General features: G+C 43.7%; 1 protein-coding gene across 2 annotated transcripts in view; it reads left to right on the top strand.

Moving 5' to 3' along the window:
- Window positions 1–20,877, top strand: part of ABCA5 (ATP binding cassette subfamily A member 5) — an 87,757-nt gene that overhangs the window by 58,779 nt on the left and 8,101 nt on the right. For both annotated transcript variants that reach the window (XR_005744510.1, XM_040331034.1), the window contains exons 23-35: window positions 718–831; window positions 4,426–4,596; window positions 7,101–7,214; window positions 12,523–12,660; window positions 13,284–13,355; window positions 14,691–14,782; window positions 15,884–16,001; window positions 16,557–16,674; window positions 16,754–16,845; window positions 18,410–18,582; window positions 18,970–19,045; window positions 19,136–19,230; window positions 20,626–20,745. Coding sequence is in view for 1 of the 2 variants with exons in the window: in XM_040331034.1 (XP_040186968.1) it covers window positions 718–831; window positions 4,426–4,596; window positions 7,101–7,214; window positions 12,523–12,660; window positions 13,284–13,355; window positions 14,691–14,782; window positions 15,884–16,001; window positions 16,557–16,674; window positions 16,754–16,845; window positions 18,410–18,582; window positions 18,970–19,045; window positions 19,136–19,230; window positions 20,626–20,745 (1,493 nt within the window). In the remaining variant the exon portion in view is untranslated. The remainder of the gene's footprint in view (window positions 1–717; window positions 832–4,425; window positions 4,597–7,100; window positions 7,215–12,522; window positions 12,661–13,283; window positions 13,356–14,690; window positions 14,783–15,883; window positions 16,002–16,556; window positions 16,675–16,753; window positions 16,846–18,409; window positions 18,583–18,969; window positions 19,046–19,135; window positions 19,231–20,625; window positions 20,746–20,877) is intronic.

Below are 20,877 nucleotides of genomic sequence, written 5' to 3' on the forward strand. Positions count from 1 at the left end.
CTCATAATGGGCACAGCAGGTGTAGAGACCCAGAAAATTACCACAGGGATGGTGAGAACCCCTCATAATTGGTGCAGCAGGTGTACAGACTGGGGACTCGGCACAGTATTGGTGGGAACTCCTCATAATGGGCACAGCAGGTGTACAGGCCCGGGAACTTAGCACAGGGGTGGTGGGAACCCCTCATAATGGGCACAGCGGGTGTACAGACCCAGGAACTCAGCAGAGGGATGGTGGGAACCCCTCATAATGGGCACAGCAGTTTACAGACTTGGGAACTCAGCACAAGGATGGTGGGAATCCCTTATAAAGGGTACAGCAGGTGTACAGACCCAGGAACTCGGCACAGGGATGGTGGGAATCCCTTATAAAGGGTACAGCAGGTGTACAGACATGGGAACTCACACTAAGCACGAGTCAAAAAATTACTCCTTCAACTTCCCACTTCTCCGTTCAGTAGACCTTTAAAGTATTAGTTAGAGAGAGACAGTCTGAAAGTAAACAGCATCTGCCGTGCCTTCTCTTTAGAAACCCAACAGTGCAGCTTCAACTCAAAGGTTTTATATGATTATGGAGCTCCGCAATGAAAACTGCACTATTCTCTTTTATATATCAATTAGATAAGCCTGATTTGCATCTATTGAAGAACAAGATTTTCTTCTGCCCATGCGAGCCAATAAATCACACTTAGAATAATTGTATATTTTATGTCCTCAGGAATACTTGGATGTATCCTACAAGATCACTCTGTACTTCCTGGTCATATATCTGGGAATTTTAGGTGCTGGGATGTTGCCTTATTTTGCCATGGAGAACATCTACAACCATAAGGTAAGATCTGGTATGCCGTTTGCCCGGCTTCGATACCCATAGACCCTTCGTGCCACCCTGTCCACAACCTGTGTAGTGATGTTGTTCCTTTAGTAGGTGTGCGTTGGGTTGCATTGGTGAATGCCACCTTCCCACTATTCTCTATCTCTGGAAACAGAGAAGGTATGCTCACCCCCAGGGCATTCTTAATAGCATCATGGGCCCCTGTGCAAAGTAATGCTCTGGGGCCCTTACAATGATGACAGTGCAGGTAAACAGACATCAAGTAGGTAGGAGGCAGACTGCCTCCCCTTTGCATCTACCACTCTCAGTGCCATCATGGGGCCTCCAATTTTGGGGCAGCGTGGGTTCAAGGACCAGCTGCTTTGGGGAAAGTGCAGGGGGCCCCCATGCAGCTGGGCCAAGGTGTGCCCTCTCATTAAGACAGCCCTGCCCACCCCTACTCACCTTACGTCAAATCACATGCCACTCCTAAGAAACGTGAATTGACCAGTACTCTGGGTATCAGGAGAATGTGACTCGGTCCTCTTCCTCCCACAATGCAGGGTTCAGAACCAATCACCAGACACATGAATGGTCATATGGGGTCAGAGGGAGGGTCCTTAGCCCTGTGTAAGCTCAAAGCAGTATGACTTAGAGCTTACATAAGGTTTTTGCTCCTCAGGATGGAACAGAAGAAGAGTGTAAAGAGAAAAGCAACAGATTGACCTTTTTTCCCTAACAATTCTGCTAAAGCGTAGCAACCCCTCTGTGACGGATCTCGGATACCCCTGCTGGGCACCTCCGCCATACCTGTGTCTCCTGTCCTCCAAACGCACCCGCAGCCGGCAGACTCACCATAACCAGCCCTTAACCCCCCAATCATAGGATTAACTCTCAACAGGTGTTGAGGATTAAACATGCAGAACATTAACTCTTTATTAAGTGCCAAACATAGACTTTTAAACACAGTTCGGGATACTCCCCTTAGCCTTGTCATAGAGGGGGTAGGGGACAAGGAAGAACCAATGGAAATGCAACATTTGTATATTCAAACAACTACAGTTGAAACACATAAAGGGATTATGATAAGCAGGCAGCCCCTCCTTACATATCCCCTGCTGGGACGTGTCTCCAGACCTTTGTCTACGTGCCATGACCCAACACAATTAAACACAGCAACAAGAGGGCGGGGGATGGGGGAGAAAGGATGTAGCATTACATTATATCAATGCCATTTTGTCCCCAAGTCTCTCAGTCTCTTCTGGGCCAAAATCTTTGGGTAGTAGGCCAGCCCCCTCCAAAACACACAGTGGGTTCTGTCACACCCTCCCTGACCGGGGGAAGGAAAAAACCCCAGCGAAGGGGCAACTGACATTACCCCAGTTTGGATCCATGACCGCAGTGGAGAAATGCAAGAATGAAGAGTGCCGGTCACTTTAGTCTTTCCGAATTTTTATTCCTCTGGCTCACAGGGAGAGAGTGTTAGGCCGTGTACACACCAGCAAACATGTACGATGAAACCGGTCCACCGGACCGTTTTCACCGTACATGTCTGCCCGGGGCTTTCTGTACGATGGCTGTACTAACCATCGTACAGAAAGCCGCGCGCAAACAATACGCGGGGCGTGTCCGCGGTGTCGCCGCGACAATGACGCAGCGACGTGGGCAGGCCTGCCAGTTAAATGCTTCCACGCATGCGTCTAAGTCATTCGACGCATGCGAGGGATGGCGGGCGCGGGGACATGTACAGACGACCGAACATGTCCGAGCGGGCAGGATTCCAGCGGACTGTTTTAAAACAAGTCCAGGAATATTTGTCCGGCGGGCAAATGTTTGCTGGAATCCTGCACGCTCGGGCCTACACACGACCGAACATGTCTGCTGAAACTGGCCCGCAGACCAGTTTCAGCAGACATGTTTGGTCGTCTGTACGGGGCCTTAGGGATTCAGATACCTCTTCTGAGGGCAAACCTAATCCCCCCTTAGCAGGACTTCTCTCCCTGGCTCTCCACTTTGGGTGCTGTATGCTCCTCAACCGGTCAGGGCAACTTGAGGTATCTGTCCTAGTCCTAAAGGGCTATTGGGCTACTCAACACAACTCTACTGCACACACTTCCCCAAAACTCTCCAGGCCACGCCCCAAATACTAAAGTCCAAACAGGCCAATAGTGAAAATATTCTCCGCTCCAGGTCGGTCTGCCTTGTCTAGCCCCCATTCAAAAAGGAATGTGTTGGTCCGGTTCGCAGCCGATAAAGACTCCAATGTAAAAAGGTAAATGATTGCACACTAGTTCTTGGAAGATCCAGAAATCATTTATTAGAAGTGATCCATTGATTAAAGCATTACGGCCACTCAAAGATAGGCACAAACTTTAACGTATTTTATGCTGAAAGTGCTTAATCATAGTCATTATGATTAAGCACTTCCAGCATGAAACATGTTAACGTTTGCTTCTATCTTTGAGTGGCTGTAATGCTTTCTTCAATAGATCACTTCTAATGAACAATTTTCAAATCTTCCAAGTGCTAGTGTGCGGTTATCCATTCATAGAAATATTACAGCTACTCAAAAGTTTGAGCAAACGTGAACGTGTTTCACGCTGGAAGTGCTTAATCATAGCCATTAGACTCATTATGATTAAGCACTTCCACCTTAAAACATGTTAACATTTTCTTCTATCTTTGTGTGGCTGTAATTCTTTCATCAATAGCTCACTTCTAATGAACAATTTTCAGATCTTCCAAGCGCTAGTGTGCGGTCATCCACCTTTTTCCATTTTGAATATTTATATCCTCCCCCAGCATGCACCACCAGCATCAAACCTACTAGTGGGTGGCCAGGGGGGGGATATAAATATTCAAAATGCAAAAATGTTATACCTCCCTTGCCTATTGCCCCAAGTGCCAGTGACAGCAACTGGGAACAGCAGCAGCAACTCTGTGCTTTGAGGAAAGCAGAACAAAATTTACTAGGCACCTCTGCTTAAAGCGGTTCTCCACCCTAAAGTGAAGTCGCGCTGATCGGCACCCCCCCCCCCCCCCCCCCTCCGGTGTCACATTTGACACCTTTCAGGGGGGTATTTGCACCCACTTCCGGCCCGGCATTCACGGGCAAAAGACGGGCATTGCGTCACATCCCGTCGCCCCGTTGTGTGCTGGGAACACTCGACTCACAGCACACAGCGGGAGCCAATCGGCGGGCGCAGCGCGACTCGCGCAGTCGCCGTAGGGAACCGGGCAGTGAAGCCGGAGCGATTCACTTCCTGGTTCCCTCAGCGTGGATGGAGGGGGGAGCAGCAGGGTGACGAGCGATCGCTCCTCCTCTGCTGCGGACGCCGCTGGACTCCAGGACAGGTAAGTGTCCTAATATTAAAAGTCAGCAGCTGCAGTATTTGTAGCTGCAGGCTTTTAATATTTTTTTTTGGCGGAACATCCGCTTTAAGGCAGGGTGGCTACATTAACATTTCTTATGAGGGGAAGGATGGTTAGATTCGCCTCCCCCTTCCATTCCCCAACGTGTTTTCCTTTTGTATCTGTTGGTACCCAAAGTCTTTATCCATTATACATCAGCAGTTAATGGATTGATGTTACTTGTCCATCTCTTTACACCAGGTGAAGGCCTACACCCAGCTGAAGATGTCGGGCCTCTACCAGTCTGCCTACTGGGTTGGACAAGCTTCGGTGGACATGCTTTTTTTTCTGTTGATCATCTCCATCATGCTGGGAATTATGTTCATCTGTAATAAGGGAATTTCACTTTATGTGGGAACATTCGTCACCTTGGTGAGCTTCTGTATTTCTTGTCCTCTACTGTTAAATCTCATTGTCCATTGGATTATAAATACTGTTAGCTAGATTCACATAGATGGCGGCAACTTTAAGGCGGCGTAGCTTAAGGCATTTAAGCTACGCCGCCGTAAGTTAGCGAGGCAAGTACATGATTCACAATGTACTTGCCTGCTAAGTTACGGCGGCGTAGCCTAAAGCGGGCGGGCGTAAGGGCGCCTAATTCAAATTTGTCTAAGGGGGCGTGTTTTATGATAATGAGGCTTGACCCGACGTGATTGACGTTTTTTTTCCAACTGCGCATGCGCCTACATTTCCCAGTGTGCATTGCGGCTACGTCCGCCGCACGGGCCTATTGATTTCGACGTGGACGTAAACTACGTAAATCCCTATTCACGGACGACTTACGCAAACAACGTAAAAAAAATTAATTTCGACGCGGGAACGGCGGCCATACTTAACATTACTATTCCATCTATTTGATGGAATAACTTTAGGCCTGTAATGCCTTACGTAAACGGCGTAAATGTACTGCGGCGGCCGGGCGTACGTTCGTGAATAGGCGTATCTACTGATTTACATATTCTACGCCGACCGCAATGGAAGCGCCACCTAGCGGCCAGTCTCAATATTGCAACCTAAGATAGGACGGCGCAAGCCGGCGTACCTCTGTTTGAGAAAACACTTAAACATAGGTCGGCACAGATTCTGAGTTAGGTCGGCGTATCTACTGATACGCCGACCTAACTCCTACCTGAATCTAGCTATATATGTTTATATTCGAACCTACCCTGATCGAACAAGGTCGAAAAATCTGTGCACTTACTATAAGATTGTCCTAGGTTTTTCTCCTTTCCATTACAATTGGATTGCAATTTTCCTTTATTTCAATAGACTTTATGGAAGCTGATCATTAAACTTATACCATAGACAGAGATGTTGGTGCTACCGAAAATTAAAAGTGTATTTAGCTTGTGTTGGAGACCAGGCTAGACTGACTGGATTGGTCACTGGTCCTGAGTGGGTAGTCGTGTGGGCAAAAAAAGAACAAATGCTTTCCGGTGGATAGTGCCCAGTGATGGATGATGGCGATGGGCCTTCTTTGGGATTGGGCTGTGCGCCTTTTCTGGCCGTTTCAGCACGTAGACTTGGATAAAAAGAAAGGAGCGCCCGGTGTCCAGAGAAATGTGACCTCGAAAACATGTTTTTTTTTTTTTGGACGTTTATTAAATATTGGCAACATGTAAACCAAGCCTACGGGTTTCGGGGGGAATAGACTCTCCTTCTTCAGGGCTGTCGCTGAATACTATTTGGTGGGAACAATTCCCATGAATGGTTACGTTAAATCAAGGTTTCTGAATGGTAGGATACCTTTTGCCCACACAGATACCCCCTCGGTTTAGAATTCGCTATTGACCAAGTTCTGGCAGTCAGTTAAACCCTTAGGTAAATTATTAGTTTGTGGTGATTCCAGTGGCGGCTGGTGCTCAAAATTTTTGGGGGGGCGCAAACAAACGAAAAAAACAAACAATTGCAGCCTCACTGTGCCCATCAAATGCAGCCACTGTGCCATCAATTGTCACCACTGTGTCATGCCATCAATTGTCGCAACTGTGCCATCATTTATCGCCACTGTGCCATCAAATGCAGCCGCTGTGCCATCAATTGTCACCACTGTGCCATGCCATCAATTGTCACCACTGTGCCATCAAATGCAGCCGCTGTGCCATCAATTGTCACCACTGTGCCATGCCATCAATTGTCGCAACTGTGCCATCATTTATCGCCGCTGTGCCATCAATTGTCACCACTGTGCCATGCCATCAATTGTCACCACTGTGCCATGCCTTCAAATGCAGCCACTGTGCCTATAAATTGTCACCACTGTGCCATCTAACGCAGCTGCTGTGCCATCAATTGTTACCACTGTGCCATCAATTGTCACCACTGTGCCCATAAATTAGCGCCACTGTGCCCTGTTAAATGCTGCCACTGTGCCCTGTTAAATCCCCCCCCCCCCCCCGCAACAACTTACCTTTCTGGGGTCAGCCATCCTGCCACTGGCTCTGATAGGCACTTCCAATACCAACCAGCTGCCGTTATTCAAATGGCCGGCGCTCACCAGGGGGCCGGCCATATCAATAGTGGGCGGCAGCGACAATACATAGAGATTCATGCAATGCATGAATCCATGTATTGTATTCAGTGGCGGTGCAGGAGAGAGAGGGGGCGGCGCTCCTGCGCCCTCTATGGACGCACCACCACTGGGTGATTCAGAACCCAAAACCAGTTTCTTTTATTTTTTTGATCTTTCATGATTCATTTTTGATCATTTTTGCAATTCCTGGTAGATCGAATGTGAATGCAAAACCAAAAAAAAAACGATGACAACAGAGCCAGCCAAAAAGATTCCGCCCAGGTGGGGGGCGTGAGCCGCGTCTCTCGATGGATATCAGAGAAAAGGAATTTCCTCATAAATCAAGCAATGCTTTGTATTTCAGGTCTTCTGCATAATCGGCTATGTTCCTGCGGCGGTGCTGCTAACCTACGTGGCTACCTTTATGTACAAATCCATCAGTGACACCCGGCAGTGGTGGTCCATTTTCTTTTCTATGGTATGTACAGTGGGCCATGACTAGGTGACTTAGAGGGGATATATATATTGTATTTTCAATTATTTTTTAATATCAATTACGTCCAATCATTGTTATAGAATTATTATACAAATACAGTGACTCCATTTGTTTATGGTAATATTGCATTGCTTGTTCTTCCTGTTTTTTTCCCTTTTGTACTCGATGTAATTATATAGTTCAGCAGCTTTGCAGCGTCTTCATTTCTATACTTGAAACAATCATTTTCAAGGGAATATATTTTCTCAATCATTTTTTAAAGCGTATATAAACCCTTGCCTCATAAAACAAACCCATTCAATTTAAAATACATTTAAAAACATAATAAATAAATACCTTTTTAATAAATGTATACACAATTCAGTTTTAAAATTGATTTGATCAAGTATTTAAAAATTAAAAAAAATTCAAAATTTTAAACTGAACTGTGTGTACCTTTTTATTGCCATTTGGACCATTAAGTAAAAGAAAATCTTGAGTTCTAATATTTGGCAGTTTATATTTAGATACACCTTCCCTCCCAATGCCACTAACCTTGTAAAGAAAAGAAAGACAGTGGGGCAGATCCACGTACATCGGCGCATATTTCCGCTGGGCGTAGCGTATCTAAGATACACTATGCCGCCGTAACTTACTTTTTTATTTTCGAATCCTCAAAGAATGCGCGCCGTAAGTTACGGCGGCGTAGTGTATCTTTTGCGGCGTAAGGGCGCGGAATTCAAATCGATGTGATGGGGGCGTGTTTTATGTAAATACGTCGTGACCCGACGTAAACTACGTTTTTTTTGAACGGCGCATGGGCCGTCCGTGGGGGTATCCCTGTGCGCATGCTCGAAATTAAACCGGAACAAGCCAATGCTTACGACGGTGACGTCATTCTACGCAAATCCCTATTCGCGAACGACTTACACAAACAACGTAAAAAATTCAAATTTCAACGCGGGAACGACGGGCATACTTAACATTGAGTACGCCACCATATAGCAGCTATAACTATACGCCGGAAAAAGCCGAACGCAAACGACGTAAAAAAATGCGCCGCCCGGACGTACGTTCGTGGATCGCCGTATCTAGCTAATTTACATACTCAACGCGGCATTCGACAGAAACGCCACCTAGCGGCCAGCGTAAATGTACACATACGATCCGACGGCGTACTAAGACGTACGCCTGTCGGATCGATCCCTCATTTCGTTGTATCTTGTTTTGTGGATACAAAACAAAGATACGACGCGGGAACTTTTAAATTACGCGGCGTATCAAGAGATACGCCGGCGTAATTTCTTTGTGGATCTGGCCCGGTGTATTTAAAAAAAAACTGCCAAATTTTAGATCCCAAGATATTTTTATTTAATGATCCACATAGCAAAACAAGTAACACAAAAATTCAATTTTAATTTTTTTTTATTTGAAATTTACTTTCCCATATCAGTTTTAAACGGTACAGTACTGTTGTGTACATTTAGTTTATATTTAACCACTTAAGCCCCGGACCAATATGCAGGTTTAGGACTCCTTTTTGCCTTTCGGCGCTGCGTCGCTTTAACTAACAATTGCGCGGTCGTGCGACGTGGCTCCCAAAACAAAATTGGCGTCCTTTTTTTCCCACAAATAGAGCTTTCTTTTGGTGGCATTTGATCACCTCTGTGGTTTTTATTTTTTGTGCCATAAACAAAAATAGAGCGACAATTTTTTTTTAAATTCAATATTTTTTATTTTGCTATAATAAATATCCCCCAAAAATATATAAAAAAACTATTTTTTTTCCTCAGTTTGGGCCGATATTTTACATATTTTTTGGGGAAAAAAATCGCAATAAGCGTTTGATTGGTTTGCGCAAAATGTATAGCGTTTACAAAATAGGAGATAGTTTTATGGCATTTTTATTAATATATTTTTTTTTTACTAGTAATGGTGGTGATCAGCGATTTTTTTTTTCTTTCGTGACTGCGACATTATGCGACATTATGGCGGACACATCGGACACATTTTTGGGACCATTGTCATTTTCACAGCGAAAAGTGCTATAAATATGCACTGATTACTGATAAAATGACAATGGCAGTGAAGGGGTTAACCACTAGGGGGCGCTAAGGGGTTAAGTGTGTTCTAAGGGAGTTATTCTTACTGTAGGGGGGCGGGGCTGGACGTGTGATGTCACTGATCGTCGTTTCCTATAACAGGGAACAGACTATCAGTGACAAGCCACAAAGAAGAACGGGGAAGGTGTGTTTACACTCACCTCTCCCCGTTCTTCAGCTCCTGTGACCCGATCGCGTGACACCGGTGCCGATCGGGTGCGCGGTCACGGAGGACAGGACCAGGTCGCGAGCGCGATGCCGGCGGGGGCACTCGCGACCCACGGCTGGGCATCTTAAAGGGGACGTGCCTGTACATCCATGTGCCCAGCCGTGCCATTCTGCCGACGTAAATAGTCATGCGGGGGTCCTTAAGCGGTTAATTACACCACAAAAAAATAAAGAAAAAAGGCGGGACTTTCAATGAAGCACACAGTCAATAGTGAGGGGTCAAAACATGGTATATTTAATGTATATCATAATAAAAAAATCATACAAGGTAATAAAATGTCACAATATAACTCATCTATATACATATAGGAACATGATAATACATGACAGTGGAGAGGGATTAGGACTACATGTGGAACTTCCTATTGCACAGGAACATTTTGATGATCATAATAATATACAAATATTCATATGAATAGAATTGAATACATAATCGGTTTGAACATTGCATGTACAGAGGCTCGACGCGTTTCGTGGAGTATTTATATCCACTCCTCAGGAGCAACAATGTGTGTATCTGAAATGGAACATATGGTTTTATGTAGAGAGGGATGGAGGCATGAGACCCTAAACCCTTCCTTTTTTCCTTGCTAGCACAAATATTTAATTACACCTTCACTCATAACGTCACTAACCTTGTAAACAAAAAAGAGGGAAGGTTTCATATAAACTGCCAAATATTGGAACCCAAGATAGTCTTTTTTTTTTTAATGATCCAAATAGCAATAAAGTTACACAAAATTCAGTTTAGTATTTTGTAATTTTAACATTTTAATTTGTAAAGAAAAGAGGGAAGGTGTATTTAAATATAAAATGCCAAATTTTAGATCAAGATAATTTTATGTAATGATCCAAATGGCAATAAAGGTACACAAAATTCAATTTAAAATTTGTAATGTGTGTTCTAAAAAAAAAAGAAATTAAAATTAAAATGACACATTTCTATTTTTTAACACTTGCCAAATGTAAATTTTGAACTGTATATTGTGTTAATATATTGCTATTTGGATCTTTGAATAAAATCATATCTTGGGTTCTAATATTTGGCAATTTACTGTATATTCCCTCCTAACGGCGCTAACCTTGCCAAGAATAGGAGGGAAGGTGTATCTAAATGTAAACTGCCAACTATTAGAACCCAAGATATTATTTTATTTAATGATCAAAATAGCAAAAAATGTATACAAAATAAAGTTTAGAAATTTGACTTGGGCAAGTTTTAAAATATATACTTACAAATCTTAAACTGAATTTTGTGTACCGTTATTGCAATTTTGGATCATTTAAATAAAATAATTATATTTAATATATGGCAGTTGCTATTTAGCTACACCTTCCCTCTTAATGCCACTACCCTTGTAAAGAAAAGAGGGAAGGTGTATTTAAATATAAACGGCCAAATATTAAATATTTAATGATCTACATAGCAATACATGTACACAAAAATTCAGTTTTAAATTTGTAATTTTTTAAATTTTAAATATACTTTTTCATGTCCATTTTAAACTCTACCGTATATTATGTACATTTATTGCTATTTGAATCATTGAATAAAATCATATCTTGGGTTCTAATATTTGGCAGTTTAGATGTAATTACACCTTCTCTCCTAACGTCACTAACCTTGTAAACAAAAGAGGGAAGGTTTCATATAAACTGCCAAATACTAGAACCCAAGGTAGTTTTATTTAATGATACAAATAGCAATAAAGGTAAAAAAAAACAGTTTAGAATTTTGTAATTTTTACATTTTAATTACTTTCCCAAATCATTTTAAAACAGTGTATTGTATACATTATTGCCATTTGGATCATTAAATAAAAGAATATCTTGGGTTCTATAATTTGGCAGTTTATGTTTAGTTACATCTTCCCTTTTAATGCCACGAACCTTGCAAAGAAAAGAGGGAAGGTGTATTTAAATAAAAAAAACTGCCAAATATTATTATTTATTATTATTATTATATTTAATTTTCCAAAAATTAATAAAGTTGCACAAAATTCAGTTTAAAATGTTTACTTTTAAATACTTGCCCAAGCCAATTTCTAACTGTACTGCATACTATATTGTATACATTTATTTCTATTTGGATCATTAAATATCCTGGGTTCTAATATTGGCATAAATATTGGAATATTAGCTAAATATAAGTTACCAATATTAGAACCCAAAATATTTAATGATCCCAATAGCAATACATGTATACAATATACAGTACAGTTTGAAATGGGCTTGGGCAAGTATTTAAAATTAAAATGTAAAATTAAACATTTTAAACTGAATTTTGTGTAACTTTATTGCTTTTTGGATAATTTAAATAAAAGAATATCTTGGGATTTAATATTGGCAATTTATATTTAGCTACACCTTCCCTCTTTTTCTTAACAAGGTTAGTGGTGTTGAGTCTTCAACTTTTTTTTAACGTTTTATTTTCTCTGATAGATTTCACATACAGGAGGACCCCTCCCCCCACTATATATAAGATCATTTAGAAGAAGGCTAAGGTTAGGACTTTGAGGACATTTTAGGATAAATGCTTGTTTGTGAGGTCCCCCCACATAGTGAACGTATCCCCCCTTACATCGAGATTCCCAGGCCATTGTGGGAAAAGCTCAGACAGTTACTGCAAGTGTGAAATCATCCCGCCCCTTCCTGCTTCTAGCACATTTCAATTGGCCAGTCAGACAGCCAAACATAGTAATGGACCAATAGGAATGGGGGGCAGAAATTAGCTGGAAAGCGGCGGCACTATCTAGAATTGTTACAGCTTTGCCCGATGTAAATGGCCCGGCTTTTGGGCATCTAAAGGGCAATAAAAACTAGGTGAAGTTGCATTTAGTTGCCCAAATTTTCCACCTGCTAGAAATATAAAAAAAAAAAAGTTTTAAATGCTTTGGTTATACCGTAGTTCAGGGAAGCTTGTTTCTTGCTATAAATGTTATTACATTTCTGCCCCGTTAGTCACCTTTTTTTTCCTTCAGATGTGTCTGATCACCATCACCACGGTCGAGCTCGCTTCTGTTATCGGCAACGATTTGATATTTACCCTCTGCCATGACCTGTTCTCTTTATTTATCCCCATCTACCCCCTGATTGGATGTTTGATCTGCTTCCTAAAGGTAAGAATGGAGTGGGGTTAGGCAGGTTTGGCTTTTCTGATTCTTCAGATCTTGGCATTTATTTGATGACCAGCAGATGGTTCGTTTACCAGAGCCATCCTACAGAGCCTGATGGAAGTAGATAGGATGTGCTAAAGTCTGGTGTGACTTCATTGGTTGTTGGTGCTTCCATGAATTAGCCATAAGGTTGGCGAGATGCTTCCTAACCACCCACCCTCCCATCACCCTCCATCAGCTGTCATGGTCTAGTATCGGGCTTGGAGGCCAATGCCTGTAGCAGTAGAGAGATTCACAAATAGTCAGCAGGAAATATACAGGTAGATCCTCCCAGCAGATGACATGGGTTAACCCAAGGCATGGGGTCTAAGTACTAGTGGGTATTAACCAACCAGAGCTCCTGATGGTGGAGATGGGTTTTGCTGCATGCTAGTACCGGGTCGAGGTGAGCAAGCTGGGATAAGGTGTAGTCAGAAAGCAAGCCAAAGGTCAGTAGTAGCTGGATGGAATCAGATGAAAGCATAGTTGACAAACAAGCCAGGGATCGATAAGGGGTGGCAGAGCAATGATAAGGACAGCAACAGAAATGCAAGGATTGTTTTTTTTTCTTCTGTTTTCTGTTTCAGAAATCCTGGAAAGTTTCAGGGGATGAAAACAGCTACACACAACTCGGCCGGGTGCTGGTGGCAGTTTTAGCGGTAAGGCGATCTCCCATGTTTTATATATTTAACGTTGGTATTGTGACATTTAGTATAAATTTTATTTTTTTATTTATGTTTATATTTTTATGACTACTGTTGGGGGGTCATATTTTCTTTGTGATATTTCATATCTGTATTGTAGCCACCAGAGGGCAGCAGACAGTGCAGCTGTTGTCCTTGCTATTTAAATATATCATCGTCTGACTACACTCCCAATTGTTTTCTTTTCAGTGTTGGATAGAGTTGGAAAGAATTACATTTTTTGCTTGTTTTTTCTATGTCTGTGACCCCATTGGGGAGAATTTCCCTCACTTTCTGCCCCTGTGACACCAATGAAAAAAATGAATGGTGCAGTAGTCACCAGGCCAGCAAGGCACAGACAGTAATAAAAATGTGTCAGAATTTATAATCCTTCCCCACTTTGCCAAAAATGTGTACTCACTTCCTGTCCCAACGGGAAGTGAGCTTTATCCTCGCTTCCTGTCCCAACAGGAAGTGAGCTTTCTTACTTCCTGTCCCAACAGGAAGTGAGCTTTCTTACTTCCTGTCCCAACAGGAAGTGAGGAGAGATCTCCCCAGTAGAAAACAGGTAATAATGACGGCTTGCCATAGGCTCTAACCGACCCCCACTCCATCCAGAATAAAAATATAAATTCCAGGTAGGCGTCCTAATAGGAAAGTGTGAAGCTTCCATATTCCTCTCCATGGCACCGCTATGACTTCTGGGCTATGTAGCGTAGATACTTCCCATCTCACAATGCAGTGCCTGGACCCCATACACCTAAGCCTGGGCACTGTCCTACGGAGAAGGGCGTTTCCATACTAATTGCAACTTTCTGGAAGTTATTTCTGTATTTCGGGGACCACAGTGGTGTTTCGGAGAGACTTAAAGTAGGGTACACAAATACACATTATTATTATTATATAATAACAGTTTTCAGGTGTAGCTCAACTGAAGTTTTGGTTTATATCAGATAAATACATTCCAGGTATGTACATACAGTTGGTTTTCTTCAGAAACCAGCCACAGCCTGAGTAGAAAAGCCTTTCTCCTCAGGCATGGGTCCTTCCAGAGAAGGACCCATGCTCTCTGCGGGAGCCAGTGGTCCCTATGCAGAGGTCTGACCCCCCCCCCCTTGGACCTAAAGCTCATGCTTCCTACTGATTGGAGAGTTCTGGCTCTGACCAGCAGGGGGCGTGTCACAGGGCACATCATTTATTTTGGGGATGTATTGCAGCCTATTGTTCTTCCATCATGTCTGCTATATTGAAATGTTTTATGGGAGAAGCGGTCCTAAATATATGAATACCACAATTCTTCTTTCTCTACAGCCATATATACAGTGCGTTATCCTGCTGCTTCTTCTGCGCCACCTAGAGGTAAAGAATGGAGGAAAATCAATTAGAAAGGATCCCCTGTTCAGGTAGAACACATTTTATGTTTGGAAGTTAATTAAACACATTGAATGCAATATTTAGTGATCACAAGGAGGGGGCGCTGTCACTCCTCCTGGCACTACTCTCCTCTCCCACTAACCTGCTACCACAATTTCCCTCCGCCGATCAACTTTACTGGCCTACTGGTTTAGTTTTCAGATAGATTAGATATATTATTAATTTCATTTAGTTAAAAAAAAAATTTTTTTATCAATTTTCAAAATTGTTTCAAGTCTAGATCCGTTGAAAAATGATCAACCAATTGGAATTCTGTGTGACGAATAGCTGGTTGTTAAGGATGCGGCAGCCGGCTTCTCAGTCCACTCCTTAACAACCGATGACTCATCAGCTGTCAGTGGCTTCCCCTCTGACAGCTGAAATGTAAGCAAAAGAATGCCGGAAATTACAATTTTTGAAAAAAAAAAAGTGTGTGGTTCCCCCCTCCGATCCATACCAGGCCCTTAAGGGGAACCCCATGCCAAAATTAAAAATAAAAAGTGTGGGGTCCCCCCCAAAATCCATACCAGACCCTTATCCATGCAAGCGCCCTGGCAGGAAAGGGAAGGCCCTCAACATGGGGGGGGGGGTGAAGTGTGGGGTCCCCCCCCAAAATCCATACCAGACCCTTATCCAAGCAAGCACCCCGGCAGGAAAGGGAAGGCCCTCAACATGGGGGGGGGGGGAACTCGGCCCCCCCCCCGCCCCAAAAGCACCTTGTCCCCATGTTGATGCTTCAGGAGATTTGGATACATTTGAATCTTCGAATAATCCAAAATTGTTCCGAATTCACATTTGGAGCGAAATGTATTGCACATGTCTAATCAGCCGAGAAGTTCCAGCAAATGCACCATGGACGGGGGTTGTCAACTTGAACCTGTTTTCTCGGGTTTCTCCTGTCTGATAGGCCTGTGGATACATCATGAACACCAGAAGACTGGATGGAGAGCAGAGTCTTCCCCAGCAGTCACTCTTGTTTCCCCTTTTTTGGGGCTAGCAAATGAAATAATGTCTTTGTTCAAGATGGCGGCCAATAAACTTGCTTCTCATTTGACTTGAGATCTGTTTTTGCTTTCTCGGGGGGGCCACAGGACGAAAGACAAGAAAAGCAAAGCATGGAAGTTCACCGAGGTCCCGGAGGATGAAGACGAGGACGTCCGGATAGAAAGAGCGCGGGTTGGCGAGTACATGGCATCCGACTCTTATGAGGTACGGACATCCTGGGCAGAAGTACCTCCTTTGTAGTGCAGTTTAACCCATTAGGTCTCAGTGTGGTCATCGTCCAGAGCCGTATCCATGGGTTGTGTGCCATCTGAGGACGGTGTCAGTTTGTAGGGCAGAGGACGGTGTCGGTTAGTAGGGCAGAGGACGGTGTCGGTTAGTAGGGCAGAGGACGGTGTCGGTTAGTAGGGCAGAGGACGGTGTCAGTTAGTAGGGCAGAGGACATTGACGGTTAGTAGGGCAGTGGATGGTGTCGGTAGGACAGTGTCCGTCCTCTGCCCTACTGACACCGTCCTCTGCCCTACTGACACCGTCCTCTGCCCTACTGTGTCAGAGCAGAGAACTGTGTCAGTAGGGCAGAGGATGGTGTCAGTAGGGCATTACTGACTGGAGGGGGTGCATGTAGACAGGAAGTGGCTGAAAAAACTGAAGGAGATCAGCATCATTGAGATGCAGGAAGAAGGGTGAAAGCGCAGAACTTTACCCAACTTTATATCATCCATTGAGGGTTTCCATCTACATTAACCTTTTTGTCTCTCCCAGAAACCGGCCATCATGGTGAGCGGATTACACAAGGAGTACAATGAGAAGGGGAAGACCATCGTGGGGAAGACGATGAGGAAGCTGGTGGTCAATAACATCTCCTTCTGTGTAAGGAAAGGTAAGTCCCCCCCCCCCCCCATCCATCTCTGTACACAGGAAGTTGGTTGTCGCCATCGTAACCTTGCCTCTGATTCCAGGGGAGATTCTCGGGCTGGTGGGGCCCAATGGATGTGGGAAAAGTACGATCCTGGACATGATGGTGGGACAGACGGAGCCGAATGCCGGGAAGGTCAGCAAATGTTCTGATTGTTAGTATTCTGTGTTATATGGAAAGAGAACCCGTCATAGTGCAACAGAGGAGGGGAGTTCGAGGCTTGCCCAAAAACTCTAAAAAAAATCCCAACACCCAAAAATTTACAGGTAGAAGAATCCAGAATATTAAATAGTTGCAGAGTGACGCTACTCCCGCCATGACAGCTCTTATATAGCTGAGGGCGAGGCCACCCCGTGTACGTCACGGGGCACCCCGCCTCGCCCCCATCTGATGCCACGGGGGAAACCTCAGGAAACACGGATAAGAGTCTGGTTTGGCTTTTTGGTGGGACCCGTACACCATTTTTTTATATTTTTTTTGGCGCGGGGTTCCCCTTAAAATCCATACCAGACCTGAAGGATCTGGTATGGATTTAGAGGGGGACCCCTACGCCATTGAAAAAAAAATTTGCTTAGGGGTCCAGTTAATATCCATACCAGACCTGAAGGGCCTTGTATGGAATTTGGGGGGACCCCCATGCAATTGTTTTTAATTTTGGTTCGGGGTTCCCCTAATATTCATACTAGACCCAAAGGGCCTGGTAATGGACTGGAGGGGGACCTATGCCGTTTTTTTCAATTAATTTTATCTGTATTGCCGGAACCCGACAATTTATTATAGCCGCGAGTAGTTTTAATTGACCTTTTTTCCTATAGAAATATCATTTTGTACAGGGACAGTTCTAAACACTGGAAACATGCGCTACTTTACAGGCATACTATACACACCCCCAGGTACGAAATTTAAAGGAATGTTTCACTTTAAGCATTATTAAAATCACTGCTCCCGAAAAAACTTCAATTTTTTAAACTTTTTTGCATTGATACATGTCCCCTGGGACAGGACCCAGGTCCCCAAACACTTTTTATGACAATAACTTGCATATTAGCCTTTAAAATGAGCACTTTTGGTTTTTGATGTTCATGTCCCGTAGACTTTAATGGGATTCCACGGCTTTCGCATTTTCCCCGAACCCAGCATATTGTTCGGTGTTCGCTAGAACATCCGAACAACCAAAGTTCGGCCCGAACTTATGCTCGGCCCGAACCATTTGCCCATCCCTAGTGTCTACACAAGGGAGGATTTTACAGGTAAAAGCCATAAATAAAATTCAATAAATAAAACTATAAACTTATGGGAAGATTGATGGTGAAATGAATGGTCTGGTGACAGGGCCTCTTTAAAGGCAAAGAAGGACCCAGCATTTAGTGGATGGGAACACAATAGAGGAGCACTCTGGAAATTCCAAATATTTGTAAATTCTAAAATTGAAAAATTTGGAAATTTCGCAATTGACGAATTTTGACAAATTCATAAAAAAAGAATTTGGAACTAGACAAATTGCACATGTCTGATTGGTTCTCTTATGACCTGATGCCCAATGAGAAGAATGGTGATGCCAGTGTTGGGGGGTATTATACAATCTATGGGGAGGCGATCTCTCCGGATGGAGAAGAGAAAGAGGTCAGGTGCACCTTCCATGAATTCAGAATGATCTCAGAGTCTCATTCTGATGTCCTCTCTATATGTGTGCTTTCAGATCTGGGTTGGAGATCCGGGCCCCACAGAGACAGCCGGGGGCCCCATACGGTACGTGGGGTATGCACCTCAATTAAGCCATCTGTGGCCGGAGATCAGAGTGCAGGAACACCTGGAGACCTACGGCTCCATCAAAGGCATGAGCCAGAGCAGCCTGAAAGAAGTCATAGACAGGTGAGTTCTATGGGGTCTCATCAGACAACGTCATTATTTAATAGAAGGGCCCAGAGATCATGAATGTATATTGTTAGTTATATCTTCTTAGAGGCCACTCCACTCAAAACTGGAATGGTGGGAACCCCTTATAATAGGTACAGCGGGTGTACAGACCTGGGAACTCAGCACAGGGATGGTGGGAACCCCTCATAATGGGCACAGCGGGTGTACAGACCCGGGAACTCAGCTACAGTGAGTGGGCAGAGCTGGAAATTCATGGACTGGAGTGTCTTAGAGATAAGAGTATGGTAGGGTTAGTGTGCCCCAACCCTCCGTACTCACACACACCTGCAGTGGACTGGACCTTTATCTTTGCCGGGGTTCTCACTATGACCTTGTTTTCAGAATAGTAGAAGCTCTGGACATGAGAGACGACAGGCAGAAACCTACCAAGAAGCTGTCAGCGGGAGCCCAGAGGAAGGTAATTTCTCCCATTAGATATGAACCTTGTATTTTCATCCTTCTGTTTCTGGATCCTATGGATAATGTAATGTCCTTCCTCGTCACATAGCTGTGTTTTGCCCTGAGCATGCTGGGAAATCCGGATATCGTACTCCTGGATGAACCTTCCACAGGGATGGACCCTAAAGCCAAACAACAATTGTGGTGAGTACCTTGGATGTCCAGTATTACCATATTCCACAGCACTGTGTATAGAACCATGTCTACCTGTTCTGATCACCAATGTAAGGGACATTCTTCTCACTGATCACCAATGTAAGGGACATTCTTCCCACTGATCACCAATGTAAGGAACATTCTTCCCACTGATCACCAATGTAAGGGACATTCTTCTCACTGATCACCAATGTAAGGGACATTCTTCTCACTGATCACCAATGTAAGGGACATTCTTCTCACTGATCACCAATGTAAGGGACATTCTTCCCACTGATCACCAATGTAAAGGACATTCTTCTCACTGATCACCAATGTAAGGGACATTCTTCTCACTGATCACCAATGTAAGGGACATTCTTCCCACTGATCACCAATGTAAGGGACATTCTTCTCACTGATCACCAATGTAAGGAACATTCTTCTCACTGATCACCAATGTAAGGAACATTCTTCCCACTGATCACCAATGTAAGGGACATTCTTCCCACTGATCACCAATGTAAGGGACATTCTTCTCACTGATCACCAATGTAAGGGACATTCTTCTCACTGATCACCAATGTAAGGGACATTCTTCCCACTGATCACCAATGTAAGGAACATTCTTCTCACTGATCACCAATGTAAGGGACATTCTTCTCACTGATCACCAATGTAAGGGACATTCTTCTCACTGATCACCAATGTAAGGGACATTCTTCTCACTGATCACCAATGTAAGGGACATTCTTCTCACTGATCACCAATGTAAGGGACATTCTTCTCACTGATTACCAATGTAAGGAACATTCTTCCCACTGATCACCAATGTAAGGGACATTCTTCCCACTGATCACCAATGTAAGGGACATTCTTCCCACTGATCACCAATGTAAGGGACATTCTTCCCACTGATCACCAATGTAAGGGACATTCTTCCCACTGATCACCAATGTAAGGGACATTCTTCCCACTGATCACCAATGTAAGGAACATTCTTCTCACTGATCACCAATGTAAGGAACATTCTTCTCACTGATCACCAATGTAAGGGACATTCTTCTCACTGATCACCAATGTAAGGAACATTCTTCTCACTGATCACCAATGTAAGGGACATTCTTCTCACTGATCACCAATGTAAGAAACATTCTTCCCACTGATCACCAATGTAAGGGGACACTTTGTTTAGTGACTGCCAAGTAATTCTGGATTTCCCATCGCTCTTTCCCAAGGCCAAGGAATCAGGTGATGGTCCCGTGTCATTCTAACCCTTCAATGTTCCGCCTCCTATTGTCCACTCCATGAATTTCTATCTTCACCTCTATGGCCTTACACAATGTAACTTGTTAATAATGAGTTCTGCTGGGTCACGATTCTCATGCCTCGTCCTTTATCTAGGAAAGTCATCAGATCCGCGTTCAGAGGGAAGGAGCAGGCCGCTGTCCTCACCACTCATATCATGGAGGAGGCCGAAGCCGTCTGTGACCGGGTGGCCGTCATGGTTTCCGGACAGCTGAGGTGGGTGATGTTCTTACATAGTTACTCGAGTTGAAAAAAAAAAAGTCCACCTAGCTGTGACATCACAATGCTGAATTTGGATCTAACAATCCAACGGTAATCGGTAATTTTAACATTTGGTATTTTTTTAAA

Source organism: Rana temporaria, chromosome 12, assembly GCF_905171775.1.
Source record: "Rana temporaria chromosome 12, aRanTem1.1, whole genome shotgun sequence".
NCBI classification, from domain to species: Eukaryota; Metazoa; Chordata; class Amphibia; order Anura; family Ranidae; genus Rana; species Rana temporaria.